The sequence below is a fragment of the Magallana gigas genome, chromosome 4 (genome assembly GCF_963853765.1).
Source record: "Magallana gigas chromosome 4, xbMagGiga1.1, whole genome shotgun sequence".
Lineage (NCBI taxonomy): Eukaryota > Metazoa > Mollusca > Bivalvia > Ostreida > Ostreidae > Magallana > Magallana gigas.
The window spans coordinates 41,613,316-41,638,438 of NC_088856.1; the positions used below are offsets into that span (position 1 = coordinate 41,613,316).

The 25,123-nt window shown below is 31.6% G+C and overlaps 1 protein-coding gene across 3 annotated transcripts in view; it reads left to right on the top strand.

The window, feature by feature from the left end:
- Positions 1-399: 399 nt before the first annotated feature.
- The window catches only part of LOC117686629 (uncharacterized), a 45,525-nt gene continuing 20,801 nt past the window's right edge, over positions 400-25,123 (top strand). For all 3 annotated transcript variants that reach the window (XM_066080743.1, XM_066080745.1, XM_066080744.1), the window contains exons 1-4: positions 400-604; positions 19,580-19,772; positions 22,556-22,611; positions 23,218-23,265. In XM_066080743.1, coding sequence (XP_065936815.1) covers positions 455-604; positions 19,580-19,772; positions 22,556-22,611; positions 23,218-23,265 — 447 coding nt within the window. In that variant the 5' untranslated portion in view covers positions 400-454. The remainder of the gene's footprint in view (positions 605-19,579; positions 19,773-22,555; positions 22,612-23,217; positions 23,266-25,123) is intronic.

The following is a 25,123-nucleotide window of genomic DNA, read 5'->3' on the forward strand; positions in this document are numbered from 1 at the left end:
ATTCTGAGTGTTGTGGCAAAACGCTTGAAGCTATTGAAAATCGAATATTTTAAAAATGAATTTGTATTGCATTAGTAATGGTTGTTTAAATTGATTTAACAAATACGATCTCTCATTGTTTTCGGCAGAATTTTGTTCGAAAATACACTTCGCTTTCGCAACATAAAGTTATTCGTCCGTTGTTATCTCAAAAAGCAAGAAATAGTTCAATTTATCCTATTGTATGCATGTTTGTTTTTGCAACTCATCAACAATTCATGACAACTGATATAAGACGTCGATCAATCCTTTGTGCAAATTGCAGATCAATATGTCACAGAATGGATTGTACGCAATGACAATGAAGTCAACGAGGCAGTAAAGCATATAAACGGATTTTCCATTTAAAATCCCCCAGTGTTTGATAGCGTATACCAATAGTTAGTTTATATCAAGCAATGACAAGTAAATCATAATGGGGAATCCATATTCTAAACAAACGACAAAGAGAATATACGGGAAGAAACAGCATAAAAGAAGTCGGAAGACATCTTGTATGACCTCTAGAAAAAGTAAAAAGAAAAAGAAAGAAGGATCGGCCGATTCTCATGACGAAGAATCAAAGGTAAGAAACCAGTACGAATTGTAAAAAATTGTAAACTGTATTCCGTTTTACTTAAACATAATTGCCACATGTTATATATTAAATAGGCGTATATACACCCTCTATCTAATTATTCATTTTTTATTATGAAAGAAATATGAAACAGAAAGTGCCGGTGATGCGGGTTTACTTTCTTAATAGAAAGGTGTTTTAAATGAGGCTTTGAGAAACATTATTCCGAAACGTTATATATCAATATTTACATTTGCATATGTTCCCTTATATAACACTATTTGCGGATTTCGCTTTTAATCCTGCTTCACAGCAGCCTTGTGAAAGAGGCTGCCTTAGTAGTACATATGATTAATACAATGACCTCGTGAGAACTAGTTTCACGATGAAAACCAAAACCGACTGAAATTAACTTAAAACATACTTTCACATACAAAAGCAAGATAGTTTTAGTACAAAGTAATAAAATTCTTTTTAAAATAGTTTATTTTTCAATATATCTAATTAATATTTTGCTTTTTAAAATATTCGTCTGCTTTCACTTCTCAAATCATGACTAAATACAATGAATATGAACAAGAAGTTTATCTCTTGTTCAATTCTGATATTTTAGCGTCATATGATCTCATATTCATGGCTGCTGCAAGTGTTGAAGAAGCTGAAAAGTCGAAAATACACCCAAAATATCAGCCCTAGGGTGCCTCTTCCCTAAAAAATATTCAAATCAACGCCAGAGAAACAGCAATCAATGATTTAGGATTCCAGGCAATCAAACTTAACAGGAAGAAGTACTAAATGGGGAGTGAAACTATTAACTACTGTATATCTTTGGCCAATTTGAAAAAAAATAATTTTTAAGAAACAGTTCTAAACTTAAATGAAAATACACACCTTTTTACATACAGGAACCGATTATTTAAATAACAAAAAAAAAAAATTTAAAAGAAGAAGATTATACATGCAATACTAATAAATATTTGGGTATATCCTTTCAATGAAGGCATATGTATGTTCTACAGGTTTAATTCAAGTACAACAAAACATTCACCAGCACATAGGCGTATCAATTTCTCTTTTTTTACTGCACATAAAAAATGAAGTCAAACAATGTAAATATAATCCAAACCAGCATGGAAAACAATAATATCATTAAAAAATAAATTCATTTAAGGTTTATAGATTTGCACTTAGGTTTTTTTTGTTGGGGGGGGGGGATCCTTGATTTCAAAATTGTCAGTCCAGAAGTCTTTGCTGCTAAATTAAGGAGATTCTATCGTGTAGCCAAACCAAAATCAACTTCCAAAAGGTCACAAGAACTAACAGATGTACAAGCTAAAAATAACCTTACAAATTCTTTGAAATCCATCTGTTCTGCAATCAATCGGTATATCCAAGACCTATGAAAATATTATTTGGGACACGGGATTTAAATTTGTGAACCATGCATCGCACGGAAAGTTTAAAGCAATGAGAAAATCTGGTGAATCAAAGGCCACCAATCACAAATCTGTCATTCATCCTGAAGACCTAACACAAATTTATCTTTGATTCATACCTGCTTATTATCATCGTAACAACGCACATTGAAAATTTGAGCACTTTGAAAAAACATTCAAAGTGAGTTAATTAATTATGGAACAAAGTTAACGCTTTATAAAAAAAAAATAAAGTTCGTTGATAACGTCGATTTTAACGCACTTAAAAGAAACAACATGTGCTTATAAACAAACATAATGTGAAAAAAGGATACGTTAGTTATGTTTATCAAAAACAATATGATCTTTTACGAAAAAGATAAATCAGACACCTTTGCTTAATGTTCAGTTTAAAATTATAAAATGTTTGTCAATGTAACTTTTTTTTTTATAAGAAGTTGTTTTTTTATCTAGCTTTAAAAAAGAGTTAATGTTCATACACATATAGATTCTTAAGCATACAAATGAAAGGTTTATTTTTGGCACTATATAGTGACGAGTAACATGAACGTCTTTTTGTCACTGCATTGGTACCGCCAGTGTCCTCCAAAAAGTCATTTTGCTATCATTTTTTTAAGCATGTATATTATTATGAATGAAGTATGTAGATGATTTTCAATTCATCAGTAACATATAAACTTTTGTGTCAAATTTCATGCTTGTCTCAAAATGAAATTATTTGCTGAAAGTTTGACCTAGTACGTACATGACCTTGAAGAAAAATTTTCAGCCTGATTATACTTCTTTTTTATCATTTTCTTATATATAAGTGACACCAGTAAGTCCGCCTCTCGCTGCGCTGACTCATCCCTGCGAATATTATTGTCATTCAAATTTAGAGCACGTGGTTTTATTTGACTCTTTCAGTTTCCAAGTAAAAATTTTGCCTCGTGTCTATAGTCTCTATCCTAGAATGTAGGTACTTGTATTCAAATATAAATCCTAGACTTTTATTGATTTTTAACTTTACCTTCAATAATTGGTAGATAAAATGAGTTCTAGAAATAAATGTGACAATAGAAATATAGGTTTTTTAACCGGGTTTTCCAACGGAAAAATCCGGTTATTAAAATGGTGAAAATGGCGGGCGGGCGGGCGGATGGCGGGCGGGCGGGCGGCTGCCAAAAGGGTACCCTCATTGTACGGATAACTCCTCCTACAGTTTTCAAGATAGGAAGTTGTTCTTTTGCAGATTAATTGTACATATATCAGAGGTGTGCATATTGCTAGGATTTTGATTTCCGATAATTTATCGAAAAAATACTAGCTTTTGAACTTAGTCATTTTTTGGCAAAATATTGCATATAGGGAACCCTCATTGTACGGATAACTCCTCCTACAGTTCTCAAGATAGGAAGTTGTTCTTTTGCAGATCAATTGTACATATATCAGAGGTGTGCATATTGCTAGGATTTTGATTTCCGATAATTTATCGAAAAAATACCAGCTTTTGAACTTAGTCATTTTTTGGCAAAAAATTGCATATAGGGTACCCTCATTGTACGGATAACTCCTCCTACAGTTCTCAAGATAGGAAGTTGTTCTTTTGCAGATCAATTGTACATATATCAGAGGTGTGCATATTGCTAGGATTTTGATTTCTGATAATTTATCGAAAAAATACCAGCTTTTGAACTTAGTCATTTTTTGGCAAAATATTGCATATAGGGTACCCTCATTGTACGGATAACTCTTCCAACTGTTCTCAAGATAGGAAGTTGTTCTTTTGCAGATCAATTGTACGTATATCAGAGGTGTGCATATTGCTAGGATTTTGATTTCTGATAATTTATCGAAAAAATACTAGCTTTTGAACTTAGTCATTTTTTGGCAAAATATTGCATATACATGTAGGGTACTCCATTTCACTGGATAAGGGTTGACATGGATTATGGATACAGTTTACATAAAAGAAAACCCGGTTTGCTGTCACATTGACAGCTTTTAACTTGTTCTGCTCTTGGAACAATTAACACGCTTAGTAGCGATCCCCCTAAGGATTAATGTTCGATGTTTATATTTTCAATCACGTGTAGAGTGGTCGAATACGAACGACAACTCTATTCTGGATATCATCGTTTAGGTTAAATAGCCGCTAGATGATGAAATATGACATATATCCTAATATATATATATATATATATATATATATATATATATATATATATATATATATATATATATATATATATATATAATAGCTATTAACTCAAAAAGCATTAGAGATTATAATATGAAATTTTCATGATAGGTAGACTGTAGTTTGAAGTTGTTCAGCATGTTGCGCCATTTTTTGGAGCTCATCTAGGCACGAAAATTGGGTACGAACTTTCAGTTAAAATGTTCATACGGCATGATCTGTATCTTTTTAGCAGTTGATATTTTTTTTTAAAAACATACATAACAAAAGTAGTAGATAATCAAAAGTTATTTTCAACAAAATCAAGATAAAGGAACTGGCCCTTTTATTAGGGGCCAAAACCCTCGTAAACTCTATTATAAATAACATAAAAACGATAAAGACATTGTAATGCATTATAGAAGCATTGATCGTAATTATATCTAGTAGAAAAACATCATTGCCACGCCAATTTATTACGTAATTAGGGATATTTAGGGGCCAAAGTACTTAAACTTTGACGCAATATATCTAGAGAAGTAGACATATTTTGCTAGACATCATAGAAGAGAAAATGTTTGCATTAATGATTTAAATCTATTCCATTATCAAAACAAAAATATTTTAATGATATCGTTTAAAAATTGATCGGAAGACCTACTCGTTACTCGAAACGAGATCGTATCTAGTATCTATTTGTTTTTGTTTGCAAAATAACTTTAGCGATGACTTTTTAAAATACTTATTCACGTCATGTCTTTAAGACGAAAGCTTGCATTTTTTGCATATAGACTATGAAAAAAGAAGGCATAAAACTGAGTATTTGTCTTCACGTCGTAAATGAAGGATTGATAAAATCAAGCTAATTTATTTTTTCTATAATTCAGTGTACCGTTGATTTCTCTACAAAATGCACGCGATAGCTGCTTACAAAATTCAGCTTTTGCTTATAACAATAGTACACTGCACCAACACCTATAGTTTGTACACGTCATAAAGGAAAACATATTTCATACTCTTAAAAATTATTTTATTTTCTGGAAACACTGTCTTTTTTCTCATACTCAGAGAGAGAGAGAGAGAGAGAGAGAGAGAGAGAGAGAGAGAGAGAGAGAGACTTTTATCCGTATTTAAAAACTCGAAATGCGTGGCAATTTCAGCATTATAGATCTTGATCTGAGAGTACATGAAGACTGATCCATTTAATTCTGCTATATATTATGATTAACATTCGACGATGATAGGTTTCAATGTTTTAATATTTGTTTAGTACAATGAAATATGAAAGAACATTTGTTTAATCACATCCCTAATAATGGAACAGAGAGAGAGAGAGAGAAAGAGGGAATGATAGACAGAGAGAGAGAGAGAGAGAGTCTTATCTTAACATTATGCACAACTGCACATCAAAATGCCAGACTTTTAGTACTTTGATTATCAAAAGTACGAGTGGCATGACTATATCGTCTTGCTGTCTGACAGGAATCTGACGCCACAATTTAGTGTAACAGTATGAAGCTAGAGAGTCTAATTTCAATATATTAATAAATACATTTAAGCAACATTAGCCTGTTTTTGCTTGTCATTTATTTTAAGTGTTACGTACACTAATGAGGCAGTTTTGAATTTAGATGATCACAAACGGCATAAATAGCTATTAACTCAAAAAGCATTAGAGATTATAATTAATATGAAATTTTCATGATAGGTAGACTGTAGTTTGAAGTTGTTCAGCATGTTGCGCCATTTTTTGGAGCTCATCTAGGCACGAAAATTGGGTACGAACTTTCAGTTAAAATGTTCATACGGCATGATCTGTATCTTTTTAGCAGTTGATATTTTTTTTTAAAAACATACATAACAAAAGTAGTAGATAATCAAAAGTTATTTTCAACAAAATCAAGATAAAGGAACTGGCCCTTTTATTAGGGGCCAAAACCCTCGTAAACTCTATTATAAATAACATAAAAACGATAAAGACATTGTAATGCATTATAGAAGCATTGATCGTAATTATATCTAGTAGAAAAACATCATTGCCACGCCAATTTATTACGTAATTAGGGATATTTAGGGGCCAAAGTACTTAAACTTTGACGCAATATATCTAGAGAAGTAGACATATTTTGCTAGACATCATAGAAGAGAAAATGTTTGCATTAATGATTTAAATCTATTCCATTATCAAAACACCAATGTCTACCCCATAAGGGATCTACAGGACCGGCCCCTAAAATATTCAATCATTTGTATCTCAAAAATGAACAACAATTTTTGATGGGTGTAAGAACTAATCAAAGTGCTGAAGAACTGACGGGAGTTGATTTTGTCGATTTTTATTTATTTTAAAATCAATGATATGTTATTTTGCATGACAAGTACATGTAGTTTCAAATTTGAATTACGCACATTTTTATAATTTGAATTTTTTGACTTTTTCGACAAGAATATCGAGAAACCCCCATTTTATAATCATGTTAAATAATATTTAAAGATAAAATGAATTCAATCAAACTATGTATCAGTAATATAAATATTTCTCGAAAATTGTATGGATCCAAGCAATATTGAACTCTAGTCTCGTTCAACCAAACGCTCGGCTGACACCGTAAATCTCCGACAAGGATTTACGGAGACAGCCGAGCGTCGAATTGAACGAGACTAAATTGAACTCTGGCGTAGGAATACATACGACTACAAAGAATATTTATTTAATTTGTTCGTACCATTTAAAATCTGACTATTTTCAAGGTATTTATTAATAAATTTATTTGACAAACAATGCTTTAGCATACATTACTTCAAATTTATCAGTTATTTTCAAGAACTAAGTCTTGTCAGCAGCAATGTTTTGTACTGAGGTCCAAACACTGTTTCACTTTTGGTTTGTCTGAGTAACTGCATAGGAGAGTTGATTAAAATCAACTCCAAAAAATGTTGGTATTCTTAAGACCCTTTCAAAGAGCTAAACCCATTGATGATGTAATTAAAGATTTTAGGGGACTAAAATCTTAAATCTTTAATGTGCTGTATGTAAAAAAAGCAAAACCCTTTGTTAAGCATTTGAAAGGAGATTGACAATCGTATTCATTATCTGAAAGGGAGGGGTTGATTAGAAATTCTGAAATTTCATTGATATTTTAATGATATCGTTTAAAAATTGATCGGAAGACCTACTCGTTACTCGAAACGAGATCGTATCTAGTATCTATTTGTTTTTGTTTGCAAAATAACTTTAGCGATGACTTTTTAAAATACTTATTCACGTCATGTCTTTAAGACGAAAGCTTGCATTTTTTGCATATAGACTATGAAAAAAGAAGGCATAAAACTGAGTATTTGTCTTCACGTCGTAAATGAAGGATTGATAAAATCAAGCTAATTTATTTTTTCTATAATTCAGTGTACCGTTGATTTCTCTACAAAATGCACGCGATAGCTGCTTACAAAATTCAGCTTTTGCTTATAACAATAGTACACTGCACCAACACCTATAGTTTGTACACGTCATAAAGGAAAACATATTTCATACTCTTAAAAATTATTTTATTTTCTGGAAACACTGTCTTTTTTCTCATACTCAGAGAGAGAGAGAGAGAGAGAGAGAGAGAGAGAGAGAGAGAGAGACTTTTATCCGTATTTAAAAACTCGAAATGCGTGGCAATTTCAGCATTATAGATCTTGATCTGAGAGTACATGAAGACTGATCCATTTAATTCTGCTATATATTATGATTAACATTCGACGATGATAGGTTTCAATGTTTTAATATTTGTTTAGTACAATGAAATATGAAAGAACATTTGTTTAATCACATCCCTAATAATGGAACAGAGAGAGAGAGAGAAAGAGGGAATGATAGACAGAGAGAGAGAGAGAGAGTCTTATCTTAACATTATGCACAACTGCACATCAAAATGCCAGACTTTTAGTACTTTGATTATCAAAAGTACGAGTGGCATGACTATATCGTCTTGCTGTCTGACAGGAATCTGACGCCACAATTTAGTGTAACAGTATGAAGCTAGAGAGTCTAATTTCAATATATTAATAAATACATTTAAGCAACATTAGCCTGTTTTTGCTTGTCATTTATTTTAAGTGTTACGTACACTAATGAGGCAGTTTTGAATTTAGATGATCACAAACGGCATAAACAAAGTTTACAACCTGTGATAGAAATAGGTTTATCAATTTAACTTGTATATTTATTACAACACTTTCAAGACCAATCTAAATTTAAAAAAAATGACAATCTTTTCCCCTTTAATGCCAAGCGTTTTAGTGACAGACATAATATTTTTTTGAAAGTCTTGCAGTTGAGCTCCAAACAAAACTGGCATAATGTAGGGTATGATTTGTAATGCCTGACAATTTTTGGAAGATCAGGTTTCCGAAAATAATGGTAAGACCAGAAGCATGAAAATCTTCCAGCAGTCCATAGGTTTACCATATTTTCGTACATCCTGATTATCTCTCCGTGTTCCATTACAGCGGAAATTGTCCAAATCATTTTTTTCCTTTATTAAGTTTACATAAAACAATTTACAAAACTGTGGTCATAGATAGCTTATACAAAAATATGAATTTCAATTTAAATCATAATTCATTTTCAAGTATATAGGTATATAAAAAAAAAATATTATGCACACATTGTTTGCATTTAGCAGTGATATTTTTATTCCATTTGCTCACTAAAAGATTATTACATAACATATTGTTCAGTAGTTTGTAATTAAACTCCGCTAAGACTTTGTCTATGGTATTTTTAATTTTCTGTTTGTATATTGATTTCCATACATTTTTGCTTTGCAACCTAAATTCTTTTTCGAATTTAGATTGTGTACAATGTGCTTGAAATTTACGTTTTATGAATCTTGAATAAAAAGTTTTGGTGTTGTGTTAATGGAAAATTATTGGTATTTGTTTTGTTTGTAAGTATGGAATTTTTGAAAAATCATATTTGAGTTTATAAATTTGGTAAAAATTCGTGTTAGTATTTTGTATTCACATACTTTTGCGCAATGTATCGAATATATCTGACGAACTTTTTAAAGTTCCGTTCTCTTCAAAAATATCCGTTACATATAGAATTCCGGTTTAAATCCAATTTTCAAAGCAGATTGTCTTACCTTTAAAATTATATATTTTATTTGACCAGATAGGTTGTAATAAAAACGATTCGGTAGAAAAGGCTGATATTTTGGTGTGGGTATCATCTTTACATAAATTATAGCATACAAAAGATTGCTTGTAGAACTCTGGAAAGTTATCAATTATACCATAGTCTTTGGCAACCGTCTCATTTGTTTTCATCAGATATTCAATATCAATGTTTGTAGCCTTACAAAAACTGTTAAAAAATATTTAATATGTGTTCTGTACTGAGTAAACGTGGAATCCACATAGCTCTTAGGGCCGTAAATTTAGATTCTGTATCAACAAGGCCTATTCCTCCCTCATAAACCTCACCTATGATTGTATTTCTTTTTAAGGTCTTCCGTTGGAAACGGAAGACCTTTCTATTATTGTGCGGGTTAAGATTTTTCTTATTTTTCTTTTTTTTTTTTGTTTCCTAGACGCGAACTTTGAGGCTTCATATCTTGCTCATTTCTGAACGGTTTTTGCTCAAATTTTCAGGACTAGTGTACTTTACAAAACACTATCTTAAGCAATTCATAAAATTTAGAATTCCCTTTTCGTTAAAGAGTTATTCCCCTTTTAAAATTTTTTAGGGCCTTTTGTTTCCAGACAAAGGCTCCGAGACTATGATAGCAGGGAATAGGAATCCAACGAATTTGAATAGCAGAGACTTTGTAGTGGTGCACATCGGTTTTTGTTTTTCGATTACGTTCCTTATTTAGAAAAAGGTAGGGGGTCAAAAAACAGTTTTCAAAAAATTGCAAAAATTTAGACATATTTTCCTTTATATCTTTTTAACGAAAAATAATTTGTTAAAACATGTAGAATAAAAGTTGTGCAGAATATCAAGGGCTTTCATTTGACACCAATAAAAAAGGGCTGTCCCCTTAAATTAAGGACCAATAGCCCCTAAAAGTTTTTGCTTAATAACTCAAAAACGGTTAGGATTTTGATATGGCTGGCGCTGGAAAAGTTGTTTGTTAGGATCTCATAAAGGTCGTAACAATATTATTTTGTAAGTGATTTGTGTAGTATGAGTGTAAAAAGCTTTACATGTTGACATGTATCTGGTTTCATTTGACAAGTAAACGAAAGTCTTTGTGCGTAAAACTGGCATAAAGTTGCCGCAGAAAGTATGCTGGTTTATACAGGAGGCAATAATTTATAAGAATATTTTTTTTTTGTTGGAGTACATGCTTTTTTTAAGGAGTTTAAGTCATTGTTGTTGAGTTCTTATAGTGCACAATCATTAAAAACGGCAATTGGAAAACAAAACATTCTTTTTCTTTTCTAGTAAACTACAAAATATGGAATTGAAAAACTCTATGCATTACATTTTATTTATTAACACCATGCATTTAAAATCTACCTTGAATCAGAGCTGTGTGTATGTGTACTATTACGTAAGTTCTCCCTCGCCCGCGGCCGAGAAAATCGGTCACCATGCTCGCGGCTGGACTACCTAGCGGTCAGCGGTTATCTAATACACGAGAGCTGTGTCTCTCATATACATGTATGAGTTTATTTAGCTGCAAACTCAAGAATTGGTTTCGTTTTGATTACACATAATTTTTTATGGATTAAACGATTGGGTGTCAATTAAGAAATCGTTCAGTTAATTAATAAAGGCAATGTCATTCTCAATCTAAAGCAATAATAGACACAGATCAATTGTGGGTTTTAAGTTTAAAATAAATAACTTCTATTTGATAGAGTATGGTCATTATACTGCAAACTTTTCAAATCTTCCTGGGTTCTGAGCTGTGCCTGTCTGTGCGTTGTACATGTACCTTTACGTAATATATCCTTCGCCCACGGCCGATGAGATCAGCCACGGCTGCACTACCTAGCGGTAATTAAGCGGTTATTTAATAGACAAGATTCTCACACCGCGACGCACACTTACATGCATATGTACGTGTTTGAGTTAATATAGCCGTAAAAACGGGAGCTCCATCTTGTATTTATTCAATTGAACATTTGAGTGTAAATGAATATTAATGGGCGATATTACTCCAAATCGTACACATCGTAAGACATAAATTAATGGTTAGTTAAATTTGTTTATGTAAAATATTTTAAAAACTGTACATATAATGTTTTAAATCACCCCCCCCCCCCACACACACACACACAAATAGTAAAGCTTTAAATGGTGATCATCCCTCGCACATGGCTGAGGAGAACCGGTGCGACGCGGAGTGGACAAGTAATCCGCGGTCGGTTTGTGTTCTTCTACATGTACCTTATCACGCGTTCATGTTTCATGTTTCATATTTTGCACGGACACAACTATATTTTATTATGTTTTCAACTAGTATATTCGTTTAAGATGAAAAGATAAATTCATTAAACTTGTACAGTTGATTAAGCATTGATTTATAGATAGCGTACAAGGTAGTTTAAAAATCAAATTATAATCAAAGTTCCATGTAACATGTTTGCGGTATGTGCTAGCACGATAAAAAAAATGTCCTGAATTGAGGCATTCGATGATTTTTTTATAAAAATTTTCACATGAATTTTAAACAACTTTAGATTAGATTCTATCGGTCACATATTAATCACTTCTGTAGTTTTTCTACATGGTCGTTCGTTTCTTTGTAGAAGCGAACTCATTGCTGCCCCCCCCCCCTCCCGTCCCGCTGACAGGAGCTCGCGCTGGATTTTTTTAATTGTCAAGATCTATCGAAAATCATTTTTGGTGGCTTCTTTTCATGTGTAACATTTTGTTTCACTTTCCCAACCGTTAGTTTTTTCGGTCAGTCTGTGTAAATTCAATCGCCACGTGCGACCGAGAATCTTGTGTCGCTTCAGCGCACACAGCTCTGAACATATATAGCCCCAGGTCATCAATTGTTATATAATTGAGTAACAGTTGAAATTGTGCTTTTACATAAAATAATAAATAATAAAATCATCCAGAAAAAAAGTTACCGTAACTCAATAGTCAATACCAAAAATAAAATCCGTATGATTGCAAACTGAAATCGGTTTTTCAGTATTGGGCGGGATTTGATTTTTCTGCTAACATTAGTATTTTTATTGGTTTCAGAGATTACGATGTAAAAACACAAACAGTAAATACACCTGATATTATTTACATTGATAATGTTGAAAAATATCTAAAATTAAATTAGTCACATTCGTAAGATAAAATGTTCTACGAACAACCGATTATTGTTTTCCTATGTCGTATCATTCGTAAATAAGTATGTTCTGTACATATATATACATGTACCTCAGAAAAAAAATCAAATGATTACACGAAAAGGAAAGTTGTAATTAGTATTTCGGATTTTTTTTCTGAAAGTAATTTCACATTGTATTGAAAAGAACAAGAAAAATAAAAATGATTTAATTTTTTGACTCAATATTCGTATATATTACCGGCGCTTCGTACATGTGTAACGGCGTACAGTGTATAGATTATTATAATCTGTTCGAATTAAATACCATGCGTAAAGATTCCCATAATAATTACCAGTAATTGCATGACTGTGTACATTGTAGGCAAATCCCTGTGTGTTAATTACTTCTAAGACTCTTTGTTTTCCGTTAACAGTGGTTTAAATAATTTTCAGATAATTAATAAAAAATTTGTAATTTAAATTGTATGCTTCATCAAATACTTCTTCCAATTACATTGAAGTCATTAATTTTCCATTGACTATTGACAAAAAAAAAGACGCTTGACCATCCAATGAAAACAAATACACAGGTTCAGCCAGGTGCAGGAGACACCCGATGTCCGAGGTTATGTGTGCTGCTTGTACAAAGTCGAATGGTCTCAGTAAGAGTTATCGATGTAAATAAATAAAAAAATATATATGCTTATCAAAACATGATCGTTTAAGTTACAGCGAAGTACATTGAAGCGTTTATAGGGGTTTACTCCAGAATGTTTTGACTGACCTTTGTTCAATCAGATCGTAGCTGGGCGGAGTTAAGACATTGCCGCTCGTGACTTGAATGAGAGAAAGAAAAGAGAGAGAGTGAATTGAGTAAATTATAAGTGGTGCCGATAAAGGAATAATCATTAGTTAGAAACTTGCAAACAAATTAATTAATTCTGTATATAAAAATTACATGAATATCCTATATTGTATAACTTTAGAGCGTTTTAAAGAACGATTGTGAAAATTCCTTCGGCCGCGCGACGTCGACAACATGATCATGGATAAGAATGACGTAGCTTATATCCAACTAAATTTCCTAGCATGGAGTCCGAGAATACGGACATTAAATATTTTAAAATGCGAACGAATGATCACTTATGAACATGATGAATTTAGATGTAGTGTAAAGGAAAGGCAACGAAAGCGGATGCTTAGTGGAAAAGTAAAACGTCTAAGGTAAAGAATGTTTCACACTGAGTAACCATGAAGAAAGTTTTTATACAAAGTAAATTTACAACCTATGTTTAATTCCAGAAAGATTCGTCAAACTTTGATTTGATTATTAACGGTTACACTTGTAATAAAAACAGTTTTTTAAATATTCGTACCGTCTTCGATGTTTGACATTACCTTATCCTATTACTGATCTATATATAGACATCGTTGTTCCTTGGTTAAAGAATTTCAAAACACTCCAAAGTTTCATAAATTTATAAGATATACTATACTATGTCCCGAGTTTTTTCTTTCACCACTTTTTGTTTGATATTTCAATAATAGTAAATACCTTAGTGCTCAAACTACGTTCATCCACTTACATGTATATGAAAAATGTCCAGATTATGTGTTGAAACGCCCCCCTCTACCGCTTCAGGTTTCAATACACATCCCAATATTGAAAGTCTACGGGGATTTTGCATTGCATCAGCCATTAATAAGCCCGGCCGGATGATAACGTTAAAAAATTGCGCGAGGTATCCCGATTACTTCCGAATGAAGAAAAGATGTAAACATTTCCCATTATAAATATCCGTAAGAAAATTGTTTTCGTTCCTGTGAAATTTTATGAGTGAAAATTGTTCAATAAAGATATCTTGGATATATTCCCTTTCATCAATTTCAGTTGTGTTTCTTTTACAGGTATGTGTATTTTTATTAAAAATCATCAAAAATTGATGGAAGCAATAACTTGGGACATACTATAGACCGTGATTTGTCACTTTATACGATAACTATTGTTGATAGATAGTTCACTCATCTGCGTCATCTATAATTTACTCCATTAACCAGTTAACCTTCTCTCTCTCTCTCTCTCTCTCTCTCTCTCTCTCTCTCTCTCTCTCTCTCTCTCTCTCTCTCTCTCTCTCTCTCTCTCTCATTAAGTCACGACCAGTATTGTCTCAACTCCGCCTTCTACAATCTGATTGGACAAAAGTCAGTCAAAACACTACATAACAACTTTTCTGGAGGAAATGCCTATTAAAAGCTTCATCATTTCTTGTAGATTTTTTTTCATGAAAATACCACATGTATACAAAAGAGTTTTGCCAATCACAAACAGTTTAAAGTAATGTAAAACACGGGCGCCATTTTGAAACAATTAAATTGTCAGAGAGTTCCGAATGAAATCTGATGAATGTTTCACGCGGTTCTCGCACACTTTGCCCGAAACAGTAAACGGTTTACACGAAACGCTTCACAATCACACGAAACGCTAAACGGTCTATACACGAAACGTTTCTCGCACGTAAGTCGCACGTTTTTGGTGTAGTAGTACGTTTCAGGGTCTGTAAATTTTGTCATCACGCAACAATTCTAAACTTGCACATAGTTTTAAAAAATTTAGAAATATTTTTAAATAAAGAAGTTATCTTAAAGAAAAGGTTACGTGTTTTGTAGGCTGGTTCGGTTTTTAAATCAAATTGCTGATGTACTGACGGGAGTTGATTTTATCGAATATTATTTATTTTAAAATCAACGATATGCTAGTTTGCTTAGCAAGTAGTTTATAATCTGCATTTGAATTATGCACATTTTTATAATATGATTTCTCTGACTTTTCCGATAAGAATTTCGAGAAAGCCTCTAATGAATCATGTTGTGTTATATTTTGAAATAGAATTGATTTCATCAAACTGTGTTTTGGTATTCCAAATATTTCAAAAATTTAATGGATCCAACCAATAATGAACTCTAGTCTCGTTCAACTAGATGCTCGGCTGTCTCCGTTAATCTCCGACAAGTAAGCGATACCAGGTCACGTGATAGCTTGATGATGCGACCTCTAAATATAGACTGACTCTCTACTTGCCGGAGATGTAAGGAGACAGCCGATAGTTGAACGAAACTATATATTGAACTCTGGCGTAGGAATACACACGACTACAAAAAACTTCTAATTGTTCTTACCATAAAAAATCTGACTATTTCCAAGGTATTTATAAATAAGTTTCCTTTAAAAAATGCTTCAGCGTATATAACATCGAATTTATCGATTATTTTCAAGAACGAAGTCTTGTCAGCGGCGATGATTTGTGCTTAGGTGCAAACACAGTTTCAGTTTCGGTTTGCTAGAGTAACTGCATAGGAGAGATGATTAAAATCAACTCCCCAAAAACACAATTCCTGACATGAATCATGAGTACATGTAACAATGCTTGCTACCCTCTGAAAATTTAACTCGCCATTAAACATCTCATTTTTTAAAAAATGTTTGAAACGATTACATAAACTGTGTTCGACAGATAGTTTTCCTAAAAAAATTTCTTTCTTTTTCAAAACACGTTTTATATACAGGCTTTCAATCACAACACATTTTTATAACAAAAGCAGAACTGAAAGTTTAGTCATTATAATTTATTGACACCATATCACATACATTTTCAACTCGCAGCAACAACGGAAGACCTACTCGTGGCTTTGCCACGAGCTCTGCTCTAGTTATCCTATCTGTTCTATATCACATGAAATTAGATATAAGCCTTTTAACATTTTTTATGAAATCATTGTCGGGTATTTCCAAAATGCTATCTACATATATAAGTTTGGAGTTTGCTAATATGTTTACTATAATTGTGCATCTTCCAAATATTGTTAGTTTTCTTTTTTTTTGCAAGATTAAAAAAAAAAACGTTTCCATTTCATGAAATATTTTCATCCAGTTTGTATTGTAACACTCAATTTTATCATGACCAATGGGTATTCCTAAGCATTTAACTTATTGGTTCGTTACATGTATTCCTTCGACATTGATGTATTGGTCTTAAAGAGTGCCAAGAATGGTGTATTCTGTTCTAAATAAAAACAAGTTTTGATCCCGCGAGATTTCAAAAGATGTCAATGGCTTTAATGGCTTGTTTTAAAGAATCTATATTCTTCATTGATAATGTCATATCATCTGCATGTTGGATGTATTTAATTTCTTTTTCTAAGTTTTTAACAATAAATCCGTTTATTAACCGATTGTTTTTAACCGGGATTTCCAACGGAAAAATCCTGTTATTAAAATGGTGAAAATGGCGGGCGGGTGGCTGCTAAAACGATACCCTCATTGTACGAATAACTCCTCCTACAGTTTTCAAGATAGAAGTTGTTCTTTTGCAGATCAGTTGTAAATATATCAGAGGTGTGCATATTTCTAGGATTTTGATTTCTTATAATTTATAAAAAAAAACAACAACAAAAAACCCAGCTTTTGAGCTTTCACTTGTTTATTTTATCGGATAAGATTTCAGCGACGAAAAGATATAATAATGCTTAAATATGTCAACCTTGTCTAATTCCTCTATGCATTTGACGTGCTTTTGAAATCCATCCATTAATTTTCAATCGAAATATTGGGCTTTTATAAAAAAATTTTATCTAATGAATAAAATTGGTTCCGAAATTCAAAGTCTCTAACGTTCTGAATAAAAAATTCCATTCAAAATATTCAAAAATGTCTAGAATTAGTCTAGCATTTGTACCTTTTAAACTTCCTTTAATGTACGCTGTTTGCTTATTACTTATATATTCATCTTTCACTTTTTGCAATCTGCGCGCAAATATAAACGCAATGATGTTATAATCCGTGATTGTCAAGCTGATAGGTCTGTAGTTTTTTAATAGATATTTTACACCTTGTTTGTGGATAAGAGAGATAACTTCTAGGCGTTGAGAGAAAGACATTTCTTTTGACTGGAACATTTCTTTCAACATATTTTTAAAAAAGTGAAGATAGTTGATCCCAAAAACATTGATAGAATTATGATGGCAATCCGTCAAGCCCGGGAGCTCTATTACTTTTCATACTCATTACTGTATCTTTACATTCATCTAAGGTTGGAAATTTATCACAACTGTCTTTAGCTGTAGTAGAAAGAGTTTTAATATTACTTGATTTTAAGTAATTTTCAATGTCTAAGTCGTTAACATTTTTTGTATAGTATAAATTCTCATAGAAATGACACATTTCACCTAAAAGTTCGTCATTTGTTGTTAAGTTTTCCTGTTTTTTATTTTGTACTTCGTAAATTAGGTTTTGTGTTCGATGTTTTTTTCTGGACATAAAAAATATTTCGTGTTCTTTTCACCTTCATTAATCCATTTTCCACGTGATCTCATCTGAGCACCTTTAGACTTTCTATCATAAAGTTCGTTTAGCTGAGTCTCTAGGTTTCTTTTCCTAATTATATCAATTTCATTGTAAAGCAAAAACTCTATTTTATTTAGTAATCTAAAGATAATTATTCAATTTCTTTTTCTATATCTAATACTTTCCTTTTAAATCTGTTTGATTGTTTAACGGAGAAAATTATAAAGAATTTGTTAACCTCCTCCTTCAAAATTTCCCATTTTTGTATAAATGTCTCATGCGTATTGGAGATATTTTTTATGATTTATGAAATTTGCTCTTTGTATTTCTTATTTTCTAGAAGAGACGTATTAAGCTACCAATAACCACCCCTTTTTTATTATTAAAAATATTTAGATCAAATTGTATCGATTGGCGATCGGACATTCTTTTGCCGTTAGAATGGGTGCTGGGAATTTTTTGTGATGCTAAATTATTAGTTAATAAAGGTAAGTTTTCACTCATAAATACAAAATCAATCCTACTTCTTGGTGTTTTATTTGCATCGCACCAAGTAAATCCATTGGAGTTTTCATTTTTTTCTTCCTATAGATCTAGACATTTTATTTGTTTAATAATTTCTTTCAAAAGTGTTCAACTCTTATCAGTTGTACTATTCAGCTTACAGTTGAAATCACCACACAAGATAGTATTTGATATATAATTCGAGTTATTATTAATAAATGCGTTCGTTCTTTTAAAAAAAATGTATTCGGTGGTATTCATTAGTAGGGGCATAAATATTTACCAAAGATAAATAAGTTTTCGCCTATTTTTATATTAATGAAGATTTTGCGTTCATCATTAGTGATATTTAAATCTAAATCTTTCTTAAGTAAAACTGATAAATATATACTATAAGTAGAGTCTGATTATGATTGTATGAATTTTGTCTACATACAAGCAATTATGTAATAGACAAGATGTGTCGCTCAAGTTTTTTTTCCCTTCTAAAAGTGATATATATTAAATGAAAAGAGGATGGTTGATGATTAGGTCTTGCAGTAACACCCCCCCCCCCGAAAACAATGTTTATACACATGTAGGTTTCCTTATGAAAAGCTGGCAATATAGTGCTACTTTCAGTTTGTTTTTGCATGCAATGCTACCCCATTAGAAAGCCACATGTATATAGTAAATGTTCCCTCTTTTTATACAGTCCGGTCATGTTTATTGTCGGCCACTTGTGACATGTTTAACATTTGGCAATATCTGATATTATATATTTTTTTGATTGGATGTAATAAATGACTTGCTGCTAAACTCTTTAGATTTTTTTTTTATTAAATATGGCGCGTGAGTTTTAAGAAAAAAAAGGGAGTTAAATATTATTATAAATATTATTAATTTATAACACCCTTTTCACCTTCCAAACGACATCTAATTGAGGTATAAATTGAACTAGTTTATAAATGTTAAAACTTCATTTTCTACTTCTAGACATCTTGCTAAAGAGTGCAATGAATCGATGATGTAATGAAACGAATGTAAAATTATTTTTTAAAAATATTATTTATATATATGTTGCATTAAAAGCAATGGCATTTTGTCTAACTAAAAGCAAATGAAACATGGAAGGCAATGGTGCGAATATAATGTAAACAACAAATAAAATGTTTTTTTTTACAGCCCAATTTCAGTTTCTTTGCAAGAAATTGATATGGTTAGTCTGTCATGAGTAGAAAATCTTGAAGTGTGAAATGAAGCCGTGTCCTACCTATTGTTATTTTTTGAAAGGTGATCAGATGCCCGAAGTGTCGTGAAGATTTTCCACAGCTCGAATTCTACCAGCATTGTGCCAGAAATTATGACAAATACTCACAATCATGGATAGAGCACAGGTCAGAAGCAGCCAATACAACTGCAAGGCATGAAACAGAACAGGATTTTCAGGACCTTGAAACAGATGTCGATAACTTTAGGGACAAAAGTAATGCATAACTTCATCTATGATTAATGATATGTAAATAGTGTTGTGATGTGTATGTACTATGTTTCAACAGAAGTCAGGGTTTGATACATAGTCTGTACAAAATATGTTTCAAACTCAGATTTCTATTTAAACATGGATTTTGAATAGATCTGACCACACTCCGACAAAAATTAGCACCTCATTGCTTAATTTTGAGCCTATGTGCAATTAGATAATAGAATATTACCATATTTTTTTTTTGAATTTTGCAAACGTAGCTTGCGCCCCAAAAATTTAGGTTAATTAGATTGTAAATACAAAATTGGTTTGTTGTGTAATCACAGACAAAAACACTAAAAATGGAAATATAAGTGTGATGTTGTCCATTGCATAAAATAATCATCGAAAAAGCAACTGTTTTTAAAGTTATTCAATTGATTACTTAATCTATTTGTTGCTTTACACTAACGTATGTGTGTGCATGTGTGTCTGCGTGCTTGAGGGCGAGTTATCCTACAAGAATAACTTTCAGCATTTTTTCACAGACCGTCCGCTGCGTCTCTTATTTCTAGGGGTTTTGCTCTTCAGTTCAATATGTAGTTGTCAAGTTTAAGTCAGGTGTATATATAGTTTTTTATAGATTTTTATTTTAGTGCTAATTTTGTAGATGTATTTTTCCCTCCTCATTTATTTTTTAGTTAATTGTCTCGAATAAGGGACGGGTGTAATATTTTTGCTTATTAGGTTAGTTACTGACTCACTACGGAAATATACTGGGTTGATCAATTTCATAGATGGCGACGCGAATAGTCATTAACTAACCTAATAAGTGTTTGCTTTACCCGAGGACTATCAAGCGACATACATTGTATTTATTCACAAATAGTGATGATCTACGCAACGCCATGTACAAGATGCTTAACATCTCGTCCAATTTAACTCATTTAAACTCTTCAAAATTCTCAATCTCACTTTTCAAATACTCTTTAAAAATATTTGCTTTACCCATGTTTACTTACAACGTTTTGTATCTATTCAATTTCAAATGTTTTCGACGCTGCAATTTTGTTCTGCTCGCGACAAAGCAATGTGACGTCAATATTCTAAGTGCAACTACTCAAATTTTATAGAATTTCAAAGGGCAACTGCTCTAACTTCTTTAAGAACTTACAGCATGCAGCTTTTTTATTAAATACTATGAAATGCCGAAATAAGTAAGCGAAGCGTCGGCCAATGACGGCCAGATTGCCTAATATTATTTCTCACCGAATGAATATAGAGATATATGAGGCAATCACGTGCTATGTTTAAACCAATGAGAGTATGATATTTCAGTTTAAGGGAAAACACACACACACACACACATATATATACATGTATGAATATATATATATATATATATATATATATATATATATATATATGCTTTAGGAGGCTGCGTGGTGCGTGATAAACAAAACAATCATCTAATGTAGGTCAAAGTTATTAAAGTTTAAGGAAGGAGTCTTTTCTGGTTTTGGCTTGTCAAACGTAAATTTGATTAATTGTTCATTAAATCAAGATGAAAGGAAATTAAAATAGTATATTTTTCTTTCTTTTTTACTATCATACAACTTGGCATAGAAAAATGTAATCAATGTTTAGAATGGAACAAGGACTATATTTTTGGCGTAATATTGGCGTAGGAAAATATCACATGTTGCGCAATTCAGAATTGCTGCAGATGATATAGATAATGAGTCTGTTTTAGCATTTTAAAAACAATAACAATAATGTTGGATTTTTTTTTTACTAATGTGAACTAATGATATGATACTTGGGTTTCAGAATATGTTTTTAAAATATGATTTGCCTATCAAATTACATTTTTATAAGCTTTTTAAAGCGCCCATTCTATACATTGATTTTTGTGAAAAAATCCCTAAAATCAGTTTTTCTCTCTTTCTCTTATGAAATGGTCAATATATTAGCTTTTCTGTCAATTTATATCTTTATATAAAGTCTTCATAATACATAAAAATTAGAAATATTTTATAATTGGAAGCATAAAAAAATAATCAAAATTTCTTCAAAATTTAAGAAAATTAGAGGAAATGCGGTCTAAGCAATATCAACTTTAGTATAAATATTTATCTTAATTTAGTAGTATAAGCTGATAGACACTCTCATGGTCTATGGTTTCATTGAAGATTTGAATCTTCAAATCTTAAACAAATGTCTACAGAACTATAAAGAGCTACACTTATTTTAATCATTCTTTACGTTGAAGAAAAAGGTAGTGACCTTGACCTGACCTTTATCCGAAAACAAAAAAGGTCAAATTTAATTAAACTGATAGAATCATTAAGTAATATGATCCGTTTGACTGTGTCAAAATTTCATGCATTACTTATTATAAGAAGTATGTTTGATAATGAAAAGACTCCTTCCTTAAGAAGTATTTTATTTTAGCTCTTGAATGTTACCATTTTTGTTATAACTTTATACAGAGTTTTTCTCAATACAACCAATACGCTATATCAATGGCAACAACCAACCCTGTTAGGCTTTCTAAACCTGTGTATACCCTCCAAAAAGACAGCATAAAACTAATAGAGAAAACAGACGGTTTACAAAATAATTTGAAATTATTTCCATTTTGTTTGCACGATGGCATGCACATCGTCTATTTTAGGAGAAAAAAAGAAATGTTTAAAGTGTTAAAATATATTTCAAAAGATGTTTAATTATTGCATCGATTGTTGCTTTATATTAGCTTTCAGCTTGATAAGCATTAATTATAAGGGACATTATACGTGTAGGTGAAGAAGAAGAATCTTACTTGAGCAACAGTTCACCCACTCCAGTCTTTAACAAGGTATGATAACACATTTGTCATAACATCATTACTTGTCTGTATCTGTTAAGTATATAACTGAACCTGTATCAAGTATTCAGCATACTGTATCATTTTTTACGCACATTATCTTATCAATACAATGGGCAGTGTATATATTTTTATGATGTCATATTTCATGTGAAATGCAACATCAATAAAAAGAAAAATAACAAGTTTCCTGTTTGAAACTTATTGGTATCTTGCTTCAAGTGAAAACAATTTTTATGGGTTTTTTTCTGATTAATCATAAATTTGAAAAACAAAATGCTTTTAAAAGTTTTTAAAATCGTTTAAAATTAACTTTAATACCTATATAATTTAATTATTATCACTGTGATATCATCAAATATGTTTCTAAATGTATCTATTCGTGTTTTTTTTTCTCATTGACCACGTTTTCAAATAGAAATAACCGTGAGTAAAAACTGCACAACAGTACTGATTTGATTGTCTATGATGTTTCTTTGTTGAGTTGGTTTCACTTTCTTTTCTTTATCCATTATCCGATTGTAAACTTCAAGTAAATGAATGTAAAAATGCAAGGTCTTTCACCTTTGTAACTAATAACAATTATTTGTTTTGAAGGTATATTCATGTAAGAGAGATACAAACATCGGACATGTTGAAAATTTGGTATGTCACTTGAATGTATTATGTTTTTACTGCCATTTTATAATTTTATGCACGTAGTTATTTCAGTTGTGAACTTTGTACTGTTTTGTGGGTTTTAAAATGTGTTATAGTTCCTTTGCATTATATACATGTAACTTTCTAATTATAAAAGTGATTTAATGCTGATAAATAGATGCACGTTTAAACGCTAAATTGTACGTGAATTATAATGTAATGCAATGTATATACCATGCTTGTTGTAACCTGGTTTCTGTTGCTTTTCAATTATAAGTTAATCATCTTATTTGTTATTTTCGGTCAATGCCTTATTTTAGTGCAAAATATAAATACATGTACAACTGCTTCTTTAACAAAGGTATAATAGCAATATTAACTTACTGTCGACATCGACGTAACTTTGTACATGTTTTACCTATATTTGTCTAGTATTATTAATTATTTCGTTCAAGGTACACTTAAAAAAACATAGTTAATTACCTATTTAAGAAGGTACATACTTTACTGGTTACTTTTCATTGGAGAAATACTAAACGATAATAAAACGTTAAAGTTCTGCAAGTGCATTTACGGGTGAAGTAAACCGTTTTCTATAACGCACGTTGTACGTTTGAATTAAAAAGTGTTATATGATGTGATAAGACATGATTTTTGGCAAAATGTCTATCCGAAATAGTAAAAGAATATTATTATTTTGTAATTTTATCAAATTAATCTGTTTCCCTAATAAATATATCCCTTTTGCTATTTTAGTACATGTACATGTATGAAGAAAGCAAACGATCAAATTGACTATGAAGTTTTCCGTTTCTTTTCTTTCATAGACTGTTAAATACTTGGTAGCCACACTCATGAGGAAATTTTGCAATAAGTGACTTTTTTTTTTACATCTTATCCCAGTTTCAAAAATCATGCAGCCAATGAGACCCCTTTAGATTTAGCATATTGTAACGGTATAAGCGGAGACACTTCAGATAACGACAATAACTCTTTAAATAAAAAAAAGAAAGAAACTGATAGATAATTTAATTTATATTTATATTAATACTGATGTCTATTTGTATGAATAATATGTGTATTGTTGCTGTAAAGTCATTATACGCGTTTGTTGTAAGGTATATGAAGCATATATAGAATAGCCATACTAACATATTTTTAGTTCGCTTCCGCATGAATTGGCAAAGTGTATTCATAGGAAATTGAACGTCGCAGATTTCCAATGCAAACATAAGGGAAAATATACACTGAATATAAACAAAATTAACAATTAACAACACATTTCAGGCACCTAGAAAAATATATGAAAAATTACAATGAAAAAAAAATGGCTGCATAATTGGAAAACATCTCTACACTGCCACTAAATAAATTTACAGATTTTATCCTACTCTAGGGCTTAGTCCCGGCCCTAGATATGGTTGTAATATGGTGATTAAAGCCCCTTTCACAATTGGCGCACGAGGAGAAGCGACAAAATATTCGTGCGACAAACAAGTTAGATAAGATTCGTATACTGTTGCCAAAATAATCGCATATGAAAAAGTATTCGTTCGAAACTCGCACGATTCAACGCGACGGTTGTGTGAAGTAATTGCATTGAATCTTGCGATATATCTTGCGTCTATATGCAACTGTTGTACATGGAAAGCGAGTGTTGTAAGATAATGCGATAGGATTGCACGAAGGACCAGATGATCAGAAGATTAAATGTGCACCAATGCGAAAGAATGAGCGGAACTCGTCCGATCATGCGTTTCATTGTACGAATGTTCGTACGAGTAAGAGGGGGTATTCATGTATATACCACACGTTTCCGATGCTTATCTGTAGATATAGTTAAATGCAAGAGAAGATACCGCCC